The 19,653-nt window shown below is 44.5% G+C and overlaps 1 protein-coding gene across 1 annotated transcript in view; it reads left to right on the top strand.

The window, feature by feature from the left end:
* Positions 1–5,938: 5,938 nt before the first annotated feature.
* Positions 5,939–19,653, top strand: part of bahcc1a (BAH domain and coiled-coil containing 1a) — a gene marked incomplete at its 5' end in the record, with an annotated part of 56,195 nt that continues 42,480 nt past the window's right edge. Inside the window, one exon of the mRNA XM_079232960.1 lies at positions 5,939–6,114. Coding sequence (XP_079089086.1) covers positions 5,939–6,114 — 176 coding nt within the window. The remainder of the gene's footprint in view (positions 6,115–19,653) is intronic.

Raw genomic sequence — 19,653 nt, forward strand, 5'->3', positions numbered from 1 at the left:
CCAATAATATGTATTATTTCTATTTATTGATAAGGGTCTTAGGTGACCATATTCATTCGTAACATCGAGCCAGTTTCATCAGTTCCATCTGCCCAAAAACACACAAATAAAATCATAAAAATATAGAATACATTCTATTTATGCCAGGCCATCTGAAGAGTTAAAAAATAAAATCTACAAAAATGTAGACATTGTATACACAATGTTACGTGGGTCAGGGGTCACTGCACACACAGAAATGTGTTAATAATTTAACATATATATTTGTTTTGTTGTCGTGAGTATTAATAGCCTCGTTGTATATTTAATTTCCCTGTGATCTGACAGTTAAATAAAACATGTGCCCAATATCTTTGTTGCAGAGTAAACAACGATACGAAATGTGACTTGTGTTTGTTTAAATGCACAGTTGAAAAATCAGAATGTAGAAAAAAAGAAAGATAAAAAGTAAATGAGGACAATTATCTCCTTTATTATTATTACAAAGCAAACATAACAGTGTAGGCTATTGTAGCCTTGAGCGATCAGACAGTGGCAGCTATTTAATCACCCCAAAAAACAGGGAGCCCCCCCCCAGAAGTATCCTATTTTCAGAAGAAGAAAAAAACGTGATAGACTAAAATGCAGATAAATGGCTACCTTGTAGGCTACTAACAATGTACAAATATTTTGGTTGCAACACATTGATGATCGTCTTCATATCCGCTATCTCCTGGATCCATGAACGCTTTACACCGCAATCTGAATAACCACAACTATTGCAAACAGCATGCGATGTGTAGCTCAAAGTCAAATTTGATTTCCAACAAATTACTTTTTATAACCGCACTAACCCCACGACGACAAACCTCACGCAGCCACACTTTAAAATGGTGAGAGACTCCATGCAGATTCGCTCCATTAAAAGCGGACTTCGGCAGAGGCGATCCTTTCTCTCTCGCTCCTCTCACCCTCACGTGCAGCCTGTAACCTGCATGCTGTCGGGGCTCGTTGCACTCGTGTTAATAACTTCTCATAATGATTAGGCATCGCCGGTCCACATTTATCCGAAAACTAACCTCGATTATTCTAAATATCCAACATATAATTCCCCCTCTCTCTGCAGTAGCCTATTCCCTTTGATTCACGCTTGACTCGTATGGCTCCAGGGCCAATGGGGGTCCGCCTTTGGGGGCGCCTTGAAACCGCCTCTTCTTATCCCCTTTCATCATCTCGCCCGGGACGCCTTGAAACCGCAGGGCCAGTTATTGCCTCTTTTTTTTCAGACAGCCCAATGCGGACTGGCCAACAGCCAATCAGAGTCTTGTTTACACTCTGTGACTGACAATGATCTGGCGCTGCGCCAGCCAATCAGAAGCGTGCATACAGAGAGGGATTCATTTGTAAACATTTAGCATAATGTAATAAGCGAAGTCCATAGAAATAACATGAAAGAAATATTGGAATTACTGTCTTGTCTGCATGATTTAGTGTAGAGTTTGTCTTTAAGACTCTAGTGGCTCTAAAGAAGACAGTGAATGTTTGATGTATGCGCTTAATTGAAAGAAAATGTTTTTTTGTTTTTGTTTATGTTTATATTTATCTAACAAAGGGGGTTTTCATTGACAACTGAAAAATGCATAGCTACTTCAATTTTAAGTTGCAAAATATAACTTACTCAGCTTTGGGAATTTTCTAACAGTTTATTTTGTATATCACAAAATAAATTCCTATGTTGTATTGTATCCTTGTTGTCCATCACTTTGTCTATTTGGGGGTTTTTTATGATGTGCGTAAATCTCAATGTCATGTTGGCATATTTAAGAGATGTAAGCATGTTTGAGTTAAATTGGGATCTTCTAAAAAAACACATACATGGAACTGCACCTCTAAAGATCAGGCCTATTTGGTTTGACATTATTTCCATTGTTATGACTATTTATATTGTTATATAGCTCTTTGTATATGTCATATCAGGAGCAGGAGTATGTAAATACGTTTGATTCAAATACATTTGGAGCATTATCCAAGTGAATTGCAATTCTGGCATTTCATATGTGTATATATATTTGATATTATCAGTAGCTGTAGACCTTTTATCAGGCTATCTACTTGGGCCCTGTTCATTGTAAGCTGTGCTCATGCTGCACTGAGCTCTTTTGTACGTGATTTGAAACATCCCGTGCTTTAAATCTGGCGCTCCTCTCTCTGTTTAGCATTGCCAGTCACCACACCATTGGCCTTCTATGGCGACCAATCAGAAGCCTCCGTATCTCCGGGCGGGCGGCACGAGCTAATTAACATGCAGGTATCCGACCAATGGGAGGCGTGTTTACCCTGCCCCGAGACGCGAGGTACGCAGTTGCACCGGGAGAGAAACCGCTGCTCGGAGATCCGAGCCACGATCCAGCCAGGCCGGAAGCCCGAGTCCCACTGCTTCCATATGAACCAGCAGGCTACTGCACAGCCTCAGATGGAGATATTGTAGTTTCACTCTAGCCACATGGTTCATTTCTGATTTTTATTTTAAATGGGCGTCGCACTTGGCCTTGCTCCTTCCCACCCTGTGTTTTGTGATCATATAATTTATTGTTATGCAAGGATTTAACACACCAGTAAGTAGTCATTTTATATTTTTTTAAATGAATAAAATATTTTAAGGTCTGTGTCTTGGTTGTGAGATGGCAGAAGCGGCATTCTGGTCCAACATTATGTGACATGCTGCTCGTTATTCACAGTGCAGTGCTATAATTTACAAAATAACATAACAGGATGTGTAAGGTGTATCCTACGTGGAATTAATTGATTTAATGAACGCATTGGGGCTGACAAAAAAACAAAATCACCTTAAATTGTTACGATTAACTATTATTATTGCTACTCTTGTGATTTATAATATGTATTATTAATACTGTTAATAGTTTGATTATATTTGGGAGCAGGGAGAATTCTTCTAATTAGATTAACTATTTAATTATTGATCGACGATTTATTTGCATGTTGTTTATTGTTTTTAATTATCCTAGAACCGTACAGGGTATTTTTTGCAATTGGCCAATATTTAAGAACATTAAATATATTGTTTAGAAAAAAAATGTAGGCTATAGCCCTTTTTATTCAGATTATTATGGGGTGCCGATTGTGGTTTTTAGTCCGCTTGCAGTCAACTCTAAACGGATGTTTCGCGTTGGGCGGACAGGGAGACGTGCTTCTAGCCGACCGACGAGCGCTCCAAGCCCGCCTGCTCTGCCGCGGTTTGCCGCCTGTCTCTCACAGCGAGCCGACCTATACAGCGTGATTTAATCTATTATCTGCGTTTCTACTTTCGATTGGATTCCGTAAATGCAATTGGCAGCTGCTTAATGAATTGCATTAGTGGCGTCGATCATTTGAACGGTTTTTAAAGAAAGATTCTCGCGTATATTGGCGAAGGAGGGAAATCGGCACATCGGACGCTGGCATGAAAGAAGAACCACCGCGCGTGTTCTACTGCACGTAAATGTACATTTTTTTTGAACGTTTCACAAAGTAGCAGTGTCTTCACGAGCTCGGTAGTGTTGACTAATTTCCCTCCGAGGTTGCGAGTGGACGTACAGAGTGAGCACAGCATGGCGAGGGGGAAGGTAATGGCTGACTGCAAAGCGCTCTCTCAGTGTGGAGACAAAGGCAGTCCTGCTGACGGGCGGCCATTCACCTTGGATCTCCACACAGTCTTCCAACTGGAGACTGCTCTCATGTGTGCATCAGAAAGGCTACCTAAACGTTTACAGGGCAAATAACCCACATTGCATGCACACACGTTAGCCCAGGAAGCCTCAATGGGTGAGGTTTTAGTCCCAGGGCCCTTCGTATGGAAGGCTTTTATTGTTGTTGATGTGGCACTGAATTGAGGTCTCGGCTGCAACTACCTACATGGGGAGATAATAGTGCTGAGAGGGAAATCGCATATATGGGATGCCACTCTTGCACGTTGTAAAATGTCAATTTTTTTATTTTATTTTTTTGTAATTTAATGTATGCTTTTATTTTGCTCCGCAACGCCCTCCAGAAACCCTTGATGAACCCCACATTGAGAGGATTGGATGTAAATACACACATAGTATACTGTACTGTGAGAATGCAGTCCTGTAAGATTGATTGATTTTATTTTCTAATTTGGACCTATAAAATTAAGCTGCCTTCTGGTTGCCTGCTTTGTTTTTAATTGCCCACAGCCATCACTGAGGCACATGCAATGAGCTGTCACGTTTAGATGATTGTTGTAAAGACAAAAACGTATCTTTTAACAGTGAGATTTAATTTTAATTTATTCGAATGTGTTTTTTTCTCTCTCGCTCCCAATTTTGACATAATGTTATTTTTGTGGTATGGCTGAGGATGTAGCCTATAATGTACTTACAACTCCATTTGATTACCTGACCTGAAATAGGTCAAGGCAGATGAAGACAGTGAGAGTGCAGTTATTCACACACACACACACACACACACACACACACACACACACACACACACACACACACACAGACACACACACACACAGTATGTGCAAACGTGTACAGACACACACACACACACACACACACACACACACACACACACACACACACACACACACACACACACACACACACACACAGTATGTGCAAACGTGTACACACACATACAGAGACACACACACACTCACAGGGAGAGAGAGCGAGCCCATATTTATCAGGAGCTGATGCATCTCTGTTATGGAGTGGTATTTAATTATATTCTTCTTTTATATATCGTGCCTCTTTCTCTATGAATTGTTTCTAAACTTTATGAACTGACAGTGCAGTTTCCTTCTTGTGTAAATTGGTGGATGCATGATGTATTTTTGCAATTGCCAGTTTCATGATAAAACTGGTTATTTTGTAGTTAAAATAGAATCTAATTGCTGGGTTGATGACACTTTTATTTTGTTTTATTTTGATCACTAGTGTAAAATGTGAAAATAGTGTGAGGTGTAATGAGAACTGCAGGTTATGTTGGCAGAAACACGCCTGTATCAACCCGAGACAATAGGACGAGCAGGAAGGAGAAGGCAGCAGGGTTGTTCACCTTGAGATGAAGGCTTCCATCATGTTAACCCACAAAACAGGACAACACGTTTCCTCCTCCAACATGAGGCGTTTGAATGTTGCAGCAATCACGATTTTATAAAAAAAAAAATATATATATATATATATATATATATATATATATATATATATATATATATATATATATATATATATATATATATTGCATGGTAATAAGCTTCCCATTTTTGGGGGGAGAGAGTGACAGCTGGCAACTACTGACGTTGTAGTCGAATGAATTGTTTTAATCAAATATTGTAGGATATGAGCATTGTTGAAAATATACATAGAGCTGACTGTGTCAATCTGCTCGCTGTGCCCGTGTCTGTGGAATATGAAGTGCTCTTCTCCATATGATGCATATTAGGCCTACAGGCTACAGCCAGGCTGATCAATAGAGCTGAATGAGAGCCAGGCTCACTGGGCTTTTGGACGCCTCGCTGCTCGTTTCTATCTGCGGTGACTTCTTTTGCGCCATCAGTTTTAGGTAGAAATGTCTTATTCCAGCTATATGAGAGAGAAGCCTTGATATATGGCAGAAAGGTAGAACAGCGAAAAGCGTTGGAGCGGTACTAATGATTTGTTTTCTCTTACATTTTTTTACTGCACTATCAGTCTTTTTTTTGCATCGTCTCATTTCTTAACTGGGCTTCCCGTTTTTCTCGATAATGACATTTGCTCTGGATTTCTCCTTTGACAGACAAGATGATCGGGGGCTACGTTTTTGGCTGGGGAAGCCTGCGATCGACTGAATGCAACACATAAGATCTGAAGGAAAGGATTATTATATGGGTTGCATTTGATTTTCCTGACCTGCCCCTATCCGGATTTCGGATTACTCGACATTCTTCGGAATGGAAGGACGGGATTTCGCTGCTCCGGCGCACCTCCTCTCAGAGCGGGGCACCCTGGTGCACCGAGCCGCCTCTCGGATCGCTCCCTCGGGCCACGGCTCTGTACAGCACGGCGGTCACTTCACGCCAGGGAAATACTACCCCTCGCACATACCGATGGCTCCCCACTCAGGTCAGTCAAACATGCGCGGAGGTTGTTCTTTAATACAAATGTAGCGACTAGAATATTTATTTTCATCAATATTTATCTACCTTAAAGCTGGCTGTTGTTTCAAACGCTTGCGCTATAAAGCATGTGTGCATTTATCAATGTGAGTGATGGGCTGTGGCCTGTATGTGTGTGGTGTGGCAAAGCAGCTTCTTTTTGTGCACGAAAGAGAAGAATAGATCGTGCTTTGTGTTTAAATTAAACGGCTCATCAGGTGTGGCTGTTGACAGAGTTTCCCTCTTCAAATATCAGCTAATAAATCAGCTGAAATTTGATTAAGGCTGTCAGGAATTTTGATTAAACTGAATCCACGTTTGTAGCTTAAATATATCAACGGTAAGAAAGGCATCTTAGTTAAACAAATAGCCATTGAGTTAGGTAAATGCCACGGTATTTAAAAATGGCATTTGAGATGTGTTTTAGTTTGCACGTATAGGAAGTTGGACAGAGCACACTGGCGCCGGTTTCACTGGCTCTGGGGCTGAATATGAAATGAGATTTTGTCACTTCACGTTAAATTGATAAGTGTCACACCAGAGCAATCGCTCAACCAAAAAAGAAAGAAAACCTAGGGCTATACCTAGAACCATACAGCAAATGAATAAGCTGGCTGAACAGGTCTGCCCGGGTTTACAGTGTATGGTGGTTGTAGGAAGCCAAAGTAGAGAAATCCTGCTTCTATATTGGGCTTCAAAGTGTCGAAGTGCAAATGTGTTCACAGTGGATGCATCAGGTTTAACAAGTGACTTGGATGTCTTGTGTCCAAATGTGCACCTTTTATAATCATGAATAGGTTACACACATTTGGGTCCAGATCGAACAACCATCATGTATAATTCAGATCAAAGACATGGAGAATAATCTATCACAGCTGATATTTTTAAAGTATGGGTGTGGACGTGTACAACAACCCTCCAAAAACTCAAAACCGAGATGCGTGTAATGGTGTTTTGGATTTCTGATATTCTTTTAAGGCAATTTATGCGCCAGCTCATATGGTATTGGATTTAATGAAATGCATAACCGTCTTAATTTTGAGAAGACACAAATATTTATTTCACATTGTATGGGAATTGATCACAATATATTGCTGCTTTTTTATTTTCTCCACCAAAGTAAAACAAAAGAGATTTGAATAAGTAGTGGTGGTGTGTTTATTGCATTAAACGTTCTGAAACCATCTGCCCTGACAAAAATGTTAATGTGGATTTTAAAAAAAGGTGTATGATGCAGTGGCTGAGGAATCTTAGGTCACTGGAAAACATGAACATTTAGCCCTTTAAAGTTATTTTATGTAACGTATCAGCTCAAGTGATATGGGTTCAGTGTGCGTGGTTGTTGTAGGCGGTTGAATACAGCATCAAAGTCACCGCTGACATTTCTTTTTTGTATTCTGCATTTTGTTTTTTGTTTCTTATTATCGTATTGAACTCTTCTACTGTGCAGAGGCAATATTGTGGGAGGCCAACTAAATATGTTTTTTTCTTCAAATTCGTAGTGTTTTATAAAGATTCTGAATTCAATTGCAAAAATCATGCTAAACATGAGCTTTAATTAGTCATTCAGGGGAATTCATGGGCACTGTTCACCATTCATCTCTCACCATTCATGCTTGCTTTTGGCAGCACACACACACACACACACACACACACACACACACACACACACACACACACACACACACACACACACACACACACACACACACACACACACACAGCCTGCATCTGTATGTTTATTTTTTTTCTCATGAATGTTCTGAGAGCATGAAGAGGGGTACAGGTGCTACCCAACCAGATTGTTGTATTATTGTGCCGCACCAACACGGAGACCAACCCTCCAAATGTCATCACTGTTCGATGAGCAGCAAAGGTGGTTTATTGTTCTCCCCAGCCTCGTCAGTAGCAGATGGGCGTGCCGGGAGAGAAGTCTATCTAATATCCCCAAGATCTGGAAAATGACTTAATTCTTTATATTTCAGGTCCTATATTGAATTAACATGGAGAATCATTTGGGTTCACATTATGTCTTAATCCCCTCTAGGCGCTGTTAGAATTATTTTGTGATTGTGCTCCGCTGATGTACCATCGTTGATTTATTATCTTAATAATATTTGGAAATGTCAAGCATATATTAAGGCAAATTGATGGATGAGACATGAGGCATAATTCACAAGTATTCATGACATATAATTTCAAAAATGGTAATTCATCAAAACAGCACACAAGGCAAATTTGACATAAGAAAAATCAATGAAAGAATCAAAAGAGAAATTGCATTAATTTATTCTCAGTTAAAGTGAATTCAATCTGTGTTTTTTTCCCCCAGTCCGTTTAGCCAAATGAGCACGGGGCCGTCCCACTAGTACGAGCAGTCAAACGCTCGTAGGCTGTCTGACCAAACTGCCCCTCGACTGTTGTTCGTCTTGACAGGCCAGGTCATTAGTGTCCCTTCAAGTGTCCCGTATGCTAGCAACATTAGCACAGCTGAGCATGTTGTTTGCTGAGTGTGTTGGATCCCTTCAGTTTTCTCTGCACTTTCCCCCTGGGGACTAACGTGCACACTGGTTCACATGAATACTTTACAAAGAGCATGAATATTTCACGGTTGATGTAAAAATGCATTCAGAGGCAGGTTTTCTGATGTGGCTTCTCGAAATGGGCTCCTCTGACTTTGCAGAGGTATTTATTGTGAGGGCTCCCGTCACCCTCGCTGCTGAAAAGAGTGATGGCGGTTGCAACACCCTGCCTTGGCATTGTTCCTTACGGAGTTACACCATATTTTGGGAGGAATTCTCCTTTCTTTCGCTCGCCCATACTAGTGAGTTTAGCTGCAATCAGGCAAGAACAGACACACGTTCCTCCTCCCTTCTTCCTCAATGAAGCGTGTTAACTTGGAACCGGTGGACATTCTGTCGGCGTGCATTTGCCTCTGTCCATCTTCACCTACGACTAGCCAGTCATTTGTAATGCATGTCAGGTGGTGGATTTATAGTTTGTGCTTGCACTGTGTCCTGGGAATGTGACATAGGAGCAACTTCTCTTTGTGTGTTTGCTGATACAACGAGACAAAGACCTACACACTCATCTAATGCAGTCTAATTCAGCCAGTCCATTTACAAGGGCTTTGAAATAGTAATTGTATCTCCTGCTGGCTCCGGTGCAGAGTTGGAGACAGTCTTCACTTGGCTGTGAGGCCTGGATTCAGATGTTGGATAGTGTCAAAGCAGGAGACACATCGGAGCTGTCTTTACTGCTGGCATTTATGGCTGGGGGGCTCATCTTTCAGCCATATTGTTCTGATCAGTGTGCTCTGGCTGAGGTGTGGCTGTGTGAAAGCAGCGGGGGTTCAGAGGCTGTCCACGGCTGAGCTCTGCTCTAAACACTCCATGTAATCAAAGGTCATATTTGTGTCATCTCGCTGGCTCGACCTCCCTTTTCCCTTTACATCTCTCCTGTCTCCCTTTCCATAAGCCGCGTCCTCTCTCTCCTCCCCTCGATTTCTCCGGCTCCTTTCTTTTCCAGCAGGAAGACACTTGTGTCTGGGAAGCGGTGGTCTTCCTGCCACCTCTGTTTTAGCCACCCTCCCCTGCCCCGGGCCATTGTTGCAGATCCCAGCTTTGTGTGTGTTTTTACGGCTGCTGTTAAAGATAAAAAACAGTCCCTTCCACCCGTTTTATTGTTTTCTGGTAGGATGTCCCTGTCATTCCCTTGGTTTTTATGTCCTAGCTGGATATCCGAGAAGCTTCCCCCTTCAAAGGTTAGCTATGCCGTCTGCCTTCTCCCATTTTTTTTTCTCCAAAGAGGAATAAATAACTTTACTGAGACTTTTATTGAACGTCTCATTGCTGGAATATCCCATGGGTCTGTGGTTGTTGAGAAGACGCTTCAAAGACAAACACAGGTGTTTGGTGGAGTTAGCAAAGTGCTGGTTACAACCAGGGTCTTTAAAATAATAAACCTCAGTCAGTGAGGGGCTTGGCTTGTTTGTGAGAACTGTGGCTTCTTCTTCTCAACCTTGTCGCTCTGGTCTTGAGAACACTCACGGTTCGTCCTCTTCTTCCCTATAGATAAATAGAGAGATAGCTAAAGACGGAAGATAATGTGGAAAAAAAACCCGGTACTTAGCGATATCCAAAACGTATCAACAATAGCTTAAATATTGAGAGGATTTTACTGCACATATATAGGCCCAGGTGTGTGCAGTGGACATTTGGTGAAACAATTCCAGAGGCGAGTGAAAATAAAATGTATAATTTGAGTTACCCATGTTAAATATTACATTAAAAGCTGTTTGTATCCCGGAGCCACGGTGGAAGTGCAGCGACAGGATGTGGGTGCCAGGCCAAGTGCCATTTGACTAAGGCCTCGCGCTCCCTCTTTCGCTCGCCCCGGCTCTGAAAAGCCGCGAGAGAACCTTGGACTGTTGTCAAGCTCGTTTGTGGATTGTTGTGAGATGACACGGTTCAGACGTGATGTCACAGCATTCCCCCTGAATGGGGGAGGTGTCAGTTGGCATCCTACACCTGGCTGAAATAGCACCTTGCCCGGCGCTGCCGCCATCTGTCCGCGTCCCCTGATGCTCCCATTGGAAGCCCAAATGACTTGCAAGGGCAGTCGATTGAATTTAAAAGGGTAAGTCCCTTGCATATTTCATAATAATAATACCTTTTGGTTACAAGAGTAGACGGCTCTCGCCATGTATTGAATGGATTCTGGCTTCGGTGTCATTTAAACTCTGCCTTTGGTTGTTGCTGTTAGATCGTCACACCAGGTGTCCGGTAACCAGTCATCAACAATAAGTAACTGCATCTGGAATTCATTTCACTCAGGTTACTGAAGTGACCAATTTGATGAGTGATTTAATCAGCTTCTTTTCTTTGCATTTTCTTTTTAATAAAAAAAAACTGTCCACAAACAATGAAGGCTTAGGTTGAGTGTTCTGGCGTTTGCGAGAGGAATTTGGCTAGTGAGTGGCCATGCTGCTCCTGAGACGGGCTCTTCAAACAGACCGCCACCCACACTACACCGTGTGGCATGGTGCCACAGAGCCCTCGCCTCGAGCATGGGGCGTGTTCACAGGACAAACACAAAGGGGACCCACGGGTGAGAGTGACGGGCAGGGTAATACCTTCCTGTATTAGATTTCAGCGTGTTGGATTTCAAAACCTTCCCATCTATTTTTACACTCAACATGAGGAAGTGAGAAGTTGCATTAAGAATCCAACGAGGCTTTGGAAGTCTTTTGTTCACTTCCCATGACGAACACACGTGCGCGCACACACACACACACACATGCACACAAAAAATAAAAAATAGCTGGACTGAAAATGTATTGTTGCAAGATTGAATAGACTGATACATTCGCCCCAAAGTCAACCACTGCTGTTTTGTTTGTGATTTGGATCTCAGTTTGGCTCTTTTCTCGTGCTTTCGGTCTCCCCCTTCGTCTCCCCCCCCCCCCCTCTGCCAGTATCGGGCTGCCTCTCATCAGGCAGCCCCAGGCCCACCTCAGCGCATGGCCGTATTGCATGTGACAGCTGTTAGACATTATTAACGGCTCAAGCAGAAAATCCAGATTACTTGTTTTTTAATTTAAATTTTATTATTGTAATCGTCCAGTGAAAAGAACAAAAAAAGGGCCGTTGCTCTATTGTTGTTAGCAGATTTGTGGTCAGTGACAATAGTGTAGGAGCGTGTGTGGTTATGTTTGGGTGGGTGGGTGTTTTTTTTCTTCTTCTTTCCGTGTGTGCGCTTGGCTGTGTTCTCTAGACACCCCCCCACTCAAGCCGAGGCACCCTGCGGTTGGCTGTGAGGCCCAGGCAGGTGCATTGTTAACCCTCTAACGTCTGAGTCTGTCCCTTCTGGATCTTCTGCTCGTGCTCCTGGCTGGATTCCATACTCATGATTGTGTAGCGTTCCCACTTCTTTTTTTTTAAACTGTGCACTTTTTCTCTGCACATAAGAGGAGTTAAAAAAAAAAAAAAACTTCATTCAGGGCAGTTTAGCTATAGGGGGTTAAGTCCAGTTTTTAAATTCCACAATTCTTTTCAGCACTAGCATGTTGGTAATGTACGAGAATCGTTTTAAAAGGGAAACAGTTTAACAACTGGGCAGTTGATCCTGTACAGCACTTTCTTTTTGTTTGCCTGCATTCATCATTTCTGAATAGTAGGTGTCCCCATTTCAAATAGCTGACTATGATCCATAAATTTAGACGGTATCGGGTGGAGTTGCAGGACTGAGAGCAGATAAACTCAAATATGGCCCATGATTTTGGCGACTGTCGGCGGGAACAGCGGGCAGTGATGACACAGTAGCAAACAATGAAGTGTACTCCTAAATATATGCAGAGATTTTCCATTAAATATACATGCAGCATGCCTCTCAAGGATGTGTCAGCCCTTTTTTTGTGAAAAAAGAAAACCAAGATTAGCATCAGGAATTCCATTTTAATAAGTCTCTTGGGACCGTCCAACCAGCTGCCTGGTCCTCAATCCAACGGGAACTTGTTGCTCTCACTATTTCTCATTTTTCTGTGTCTCTTTCTCTCTTGCGTGGATTTCCTGTGCTCCTTCTGACATTGATTAGAAAAAAAACAAAAAAAAAACGCTCTCCCTCCCCTTCTGTTATATTTGTCAAATGTGTTATACACCACAAATTCTTTCATGTGTCTCTCTTTGATCATCCATGTTTATACCATGCCTGCCCCCACCTACACAAATACATGCACACACACACCCTTCTCTTGTATATTATGTGTCCATGTTCCTAGAGGTCCGTCTCTGCCCTCCACCTCTTTCTCCAGTGTGTTTCTGTCCCCTCTGCCTGGTGTGACCACTAGGCTACACTGCCTCCTCTCTGACACAGTATGTGTCCTGAGGATATGGGGCAAATGACTGGCTCCTCAGCAACAGATGTGTGTTTGTCTGCTGGTGCTGTATGCATTAGTCTTCTCTGCTTGCCACGCACGCCCGGCCACTGACCTACCCTCTGGTGAATGTGGGGGAGGGGACTGAGGGAGTTTGTGTCTGTGAACGGGAAAGAGACAGACAGGCCAAAGGAAAGGGAGGAGAGCAACGGCAAGAGTAGATGCACACTGTCACATGCTGTCATACACTTACTGGTGCATTGCAAGCAGACGCACACAAAGACACAGACACACCCACACACACTGGCACGTCATACACACTCACACATCTTGCTTCCCAAGAGGCCGTGGGGCCAGTGGGACAGAGCGAGCTTGAGAGTCTGGTTTGTCTGTTTACATCTAATTATAGAAAGAGGACTATTTCTGCAACCACTGCTCCAGCTTTTTTATACTCTTACGAGAGAGGGCGAGAGCGAAGTGAGAGAGAGCGAGAGAGAAAAGTGAGAGAGCGAGAAAAAGCAAAACAAAGCTTTGACAGCCTTTTCTCACAATGGTGAACGGTTATCTCATCCCCTCAGCGCTGCTACAGTCTGCAGGCTCTCAGTACAGTACAACAGCAGGCGGAGGGGGAGGGGGAGAGTGTCTTGTATCGTATTCTCTCATCCTCATGTAACATGAATGTGCAAATTTACGAGAAGCGAGCAAAAGGCAAACGAGGCCATATATTTACCCCATTAGCCTCGCTGATACATTCGGTTCACAATGAGAAAACCAAAAAAGAGAATAATTTCTTCACCCCTGCCCCGGGGGCTCCCACTTCGACCTGGCGGAAAGTGCTGTCCATCACGATAGTCAAAACAAAAGGAAGAAGGAGTGTACGTTAGGGATTAGCATTGTGTAAAATGTATCTAGTATTAAAGAGAGTAGTTAATCCTCAAGTTTGGAGGCGGATATCCAGCTGAGCGGCTGTTGTTAGCCGTGGGGGCCTGGAGGAGGGAAGCTGTCAGCCTTGTCGGCCCGCCCGTGGTTGCCAGGTGAGAGCCAGATCAGGAGGGCATGGTTGGACCTTTGGGTCTGGGCCAGACAGGTTGCAGCCTCTTGCAGGTGCTTTCATAAAGAGCCCCCGAGGCCTAATGCTCAGCCCGCTGTATGCAACCTGAGCCAGGTGCTGCCCAACCCCCACCCAAATACATAAACCACTACATACTGGAAATTGTGTGCTTGCATACACCCTACTGCCAGCACCCAGTCCACCCCCTTTATTCTGAGACATGGCAGGTAAATTAATTGTCCGTGACTATGTAACGTATATGCAGAGATAAAGGTGCGCTGTCTGGCCGAGGCGTAGCGTAACGGCCATAATGATGGCTCTATTGTGTTGATGTTGAGGGGGGTAGTTAGTGGCACAGCCAGCAGGGCCCTTTCTGGAGGGCTGGATAGTCTCTGATTAATAGCGGGGAATGCTTTGAAGTGACACCCAAGTGCACCGGCTCACAGGCTAATAGCAATACCATCAGTATTAGGGTGAGCTCCCTCTTCCTCAGTCTTCATTAGCTAACGTTTCCCCAGCGATATCTAGCCACCCTCCCCTCACACGCCCGCCTCATCTACAGAGAGAGAGCCTTTAGGATGCTCTCAGCTTGCTACATTTTTGCAATTGTTTCATGATTTCACTGTCATTTCTCTCTGTCATGTTTGGTAAAATATGAGATTTTTTTTTTTTCCATTGAAGGTGGCGGGGAGGGAAGGCAGAGAGAAGGTCTTTAGTCACAGAGCTCTGCTGCATAGGTGAACTGTGGCACCGCCTAAAGACTTGTGGGATTGATGTGGCATGGTGGGGGACTATTCCCAGGATCCATTTTGATCTCCCATACTGACGGATGAGCTACAGCTGTGTGTGTGTGTGTGTGTGTGTGTGTGTGTGTGTGTGTGGGTGTGGGTGTGTGTGTGGGAGGCAGAAGTGAGATGCAGGGTTGGGTCTGTCAGCTGTTGGAGTAAAGTAAACTATTAGCCATGGGAGAAGGCAGTGTTTCCAGTGAAGAATTAGAACCACTTCTAATTGCAGTGAGGTTGGGCTATGATTACATGCTGGCTAATGCACTGACAGACCTCTCACTTGGCTGGCTCTCAGAACGCTGCTGAAATGGCTGAATGCCTTTTGGTTATACAGTGTAATGTGTGTGTGTGTGTGTGTGTGTGTGTGTGTGTGTGTGTGTGTGTGTGTGTGTGTGTGTGTGTGTGTGTGTGTGTGTGTGTGTGTGTGTGTCTGTGTGTGGGTGGCTGCCTGTGTGTGTATATGTGATTAAACTTGCCTTTTAGAGTGATTTCCTGTGCTTTTTGCATGTTTTTGTGACTTATTCATTTTGCTTACACACGCGTGTGTGTGTGTTTGCCGTGCGATAACTGAGCTCTGCTTGTTTTTTGAGTGCCTGTCGTTATTTGTAGCGGAGGCAACTTTTCTTTCCAAATCAAAACTCAGCTGGCGCAACCGTTTCTGAACAGTACAGAAGAAGTGTGTTTTTGTGCCCTTGAGCTTTCGTCTACGCATGTGTTGTATTTCTGTGTGTGTGTGCGTGTGTGTGTGTATGCCCACGGGAAAGAGCAATCAAAGGAGCTGTGTGGTGGAGAGATTGTATAAAAGGAGTGAGAGAGAGGAAGCGGAGTGGCAGGCAGCTGAGAGGGCAGCATGTGGGGGTGGATGGGGGGCTGATGCAGGTGCCTAATTCTACCTCGGCCCTGGGCTTTTTATATTCCATCAATCTCTGTCTTCTCTACTTCTGCAAGGGGCTGTTGGTGGACGCAGTAAATCCACCTGCTTCAATTACAATGTAGATGAGCCGAGATATCTGTGACAGTAATCAGAATAATAACACACACAGATGGATTCATACACATAATTATTCTGTGAGTAATCGGCTAAGAATTTTAAGGAGCTGTGTTAATTTTTCACCTCATAATTTTAATTGCTCATGTTTTGCCCGTGGAACAGCTTGCTCTCAGGTGTGCAGACGCCCACGTTTGCGAGAAGGTGCGGTTTACTCTTTTTGCCGGCAAGTTGCGGTAAATCACATCGCATTCCCGGCATCTGGGATGACAGTTATGGGAGTGTGTCTGCTGTTTCTTCATCAGACCCTGAGGCCTGTGTTAGCTCTCTTTTAACTAGACATAAGGAATACAGACAACATTGCAGTTGCTGTGGGGTCATGTGGCCAGAGAGAGCACTTTGAACACTGAAACAGAAACTATGTTGTGCATCTCTGCTGATCACTTTCTGGTTTAGCAATGGGTCACAGAAAGGCTGAACGACTGCTCAAGGGATTTCACGAGAAACCTGCACGAGGCATTTTCGTGCAGGGGGCCTTTGGAGGTCAGCAGCAGACGTGGTTGCTATAGGGATCATAAATGGACGTGGCTGTGCACATGTGGATGTATGCGGTTGTTAGGAAACAAAACTGGGACATGTGCTCCGTTTATTTTTGGTGATGTGGAAGGTCTGTACCTTCCTGGCTAATGTGTGACAGACCAGTGAAGTATGAGGAGAGAAGTGGTCATCCTTGGTAACGTGGCATGACCGGACCAGAGGCGTCTGTACACATGGAAACTGGATGGATCAATACCACTGGAATGGTGGAGGAGTAAACTATGCAGCCGAGTGGGAGGGAGAGAATGGTCAGACATACTGGAACATGTGATGCCGCAGATGTCTGTTATTTTAGAGAAAGCTATGAGGTCCGGAATTAATTAACACATTTTATTTGTATTTTTTTAGTGGGTTGTTGGTGTATGTGTGTGTGTAAATGTGTGTATCCCCATCTGACAGATCTCCTTTCAGAAAGTGGAGCTGCTTTGATGATCAATACGGACACACTGTCTGCACAAGAACACACACACACACACACACACACACACACACACACACACACACACACACACATTTTTAAGCTCACTGTCTCATCTGTCAGTTGACAGAGTTTTCTCCCGCTCCGTGGCTTCTCTTTCCAGCCAAGCAGATGGTGAACATTCAGAATGAAAGCAGATCCTAAGTCCTTTTTGGATCTTCATCAATTCGTCAGTCTCTGGGACCGTCCTGCACGGGGCTCAAGTTTCTCAGTGCGGAACGAGCATCCTCCGATCCACAACAAGGGTACAGCCGCTGCCTTCCTTCCCTCCACATGTCCAGTTTAACGGCAGCGCTTTTTAATCGATAACAACGCTCCACATTCACTCAAACAAACACCGGCGCTCAACAGGGGATGCAGGGGATCCTTTTGCTCCCTAGCAACTCAGCAGATCCCTCCAAACCCAGCGGGGCGCCTCTGCGCGCTGCTCGATCACATCCTCACCTGGCGTGTGGCACCCTACTGTGTGCGTAAAGCAAACACTCTGAAGAGCTAATTTCTCTCGTCTTCCGTCGTCTGTCTGTCCCGCTTACCTTTAGCACCGGCTGTACCACCCAGCCCTCCGCCCTGCCTGTTTTTATGTGACAGAAGGAGCAGGATTTATTTCAACGCACATGCCTGGACCTTTTAACAGGGTTGGTTTGAAGGCGCACCGCTTTGAAGCGCGCACCACTCCTAACTGTAAGTGATTTTACGAGACGTGTTTCTGTGCCAGTCAGGCAGGCCGCTGCGCCACCAGCAGATTGGGGGAGAGCGGTGGGGATGCCATTCCAGCACACACCATCTGGGAGACAGTGTGTGTGTGTGTGTGTGTGTGTGTGTGTGTGTGTGTGTGAGATTGTGCACATGTGTTTCTGTAGGTTTGTGTGTTTGCGTGCACGACGAGGGAGACGGGTGGTTAGTGCTGGCTGTGAAAGGGGGAAAAAAATTAGACTATTTGAGGGAGGCCTCATACTGCCCCTGCCCGCGTCAACTGATTTATGAGCTTGTGAAGGAAATCTCCCATTTGTCACTTTTCATCTATTCTCTCCACGTCATCCTTTTTTTCCTCTCTCGTTCTCTTTCCCTCTCTCTCTCCCAGCTTTACCCCAAACTTCCACTGCTTCCAGAGAACGTAGTGGAAGCAGAAGAGAAAAGGAACGCAACGCAACGGGAGGGAGCTGCTTTCTTTCCATATCTTGTTAAAACCATGTTGAACAAAACGGTTCTCTTAGTGGATATGTTTTAGTCAATATTCGCAGGTGTTGACATGCCAACGTAATGTATTTTGTTTGTGCTAAGGATGCTGGTCATTAGGCAGTGTGTACTTTCTGCCTGTAAATAATTCAAAGCCCTTGTTGTGATGCTGCTCCCACTGTACCGTGGTTTGAGCATTATTGTAGGAAACAGAAAAATAACTAGACACCATCTTACGGGGGAGGTATGAGCCATACTCAGCATCCAGTTAGGTCACAAAGTTTCGTGACAGCATCCTGCACGGTTATGACGATGCAGCTGTGACAAACTCTGTCCACAGAGGTAAACACCTGGAAGTGCAAAGTGCTCCAAAGGGCTCCTGTGATAGTCAGGAGTCTCCAGGACCACATATTGCCACGGTGACACACACACAGACTCACAAGGTAAAAAACAATACCAGCGTCGTCGTCGCGGCTGGTACAAACATTGTGTCTGAATGTGTGTGTGGAGAACATTTCTGGTCCACAGGGACACGCAGGTTTGCTGCTAATGCCTGCTAGCCTGTACAATTACCGCCCTGAGGTCCCAGTCAGGTCAACTGCAGTCTGGAGCCTACTGTGTGTGTGTGTGTGTGTGTGTGTGTGTGTGTGTGTGTGTGTGTGTGTGTGTGCACTCATTGTGTGTTTATGCGCCAGTGTGCACCTTACTCACTTTAGTTGCTAGCTATAAATCTGCCTCACCCTTTCCTGGCCCACTGAGGACTCAGCGGGAGCAGTTGGGGGGGTTCACCCTTTTTCAAAGCAGGAGAGGAGCGAGGGAGGGAGAGGGTACCGGGTTAGAGGGGAAGAGAGATAAATGAGGGAGGGGGCTTAATGAGAGCCCTGGCTCACATGATTATGGTACGGGCTGATAGAAATCAGGATCTTTCTCAAAGAAGTCAATTAACCCCCTCCCCCTTCCATAATTATGCATGGCTTGCTCCACTGGCTCTTTACTGATAGGGCTGCTCAGCTCAGCTCAATATGCAGACTCATGCTGCCTGCGAGGGCGTGTGTGTATTGTGAGAAGCTTTTGTCAACCCTTTTTTCAGAATCTGCTGGCAGTCTGCTTTAAACTCAAGGTTTTTTTTTAAACCCACAGTTATTCCCAACTCGCTCATCTTTCTTCTCACCTGATAAGGTGAGAGAGCCAGTACTGGACCAAGCCAGGAGGGGGCTCCACCCCAGGAGTGCCGCTGGTCATTAGTACATTAGAGGCTAGATGATGGCTGAACTCTGTGGTCAGAGTAAATAACCAGTGTTGTATTATGTCAACAGGACCAGGCGGCTCCTTCACAGTACCCAGTGTTGACATAACTGCTCTCTTATCTGAGGAGTGCAAAGCCAAGCCCCACAATAGAACACTGTGCCAGAACAAATACAGTAAGAAGATATAAACCACACACACACACACACACACACACACACACACACACACACACACACACACACACACACACACACACAGGCTGTGAGGGAATGCGTGGCATGATTTTTTTGAAGGCCGATGCCCATGTCGGCATC

This window comes from Taurulus bubalis, assembly GCF_910589615.1.
Source record: "Taurulus bubalis genome assembly, chromosome: 17".
Taxonomy (NCBI): Eukaryota; Metazoa; Chordata; class Actinopteri; order Perciformes; family Cottidae; genus Taurulus; species Taurulus bubalis.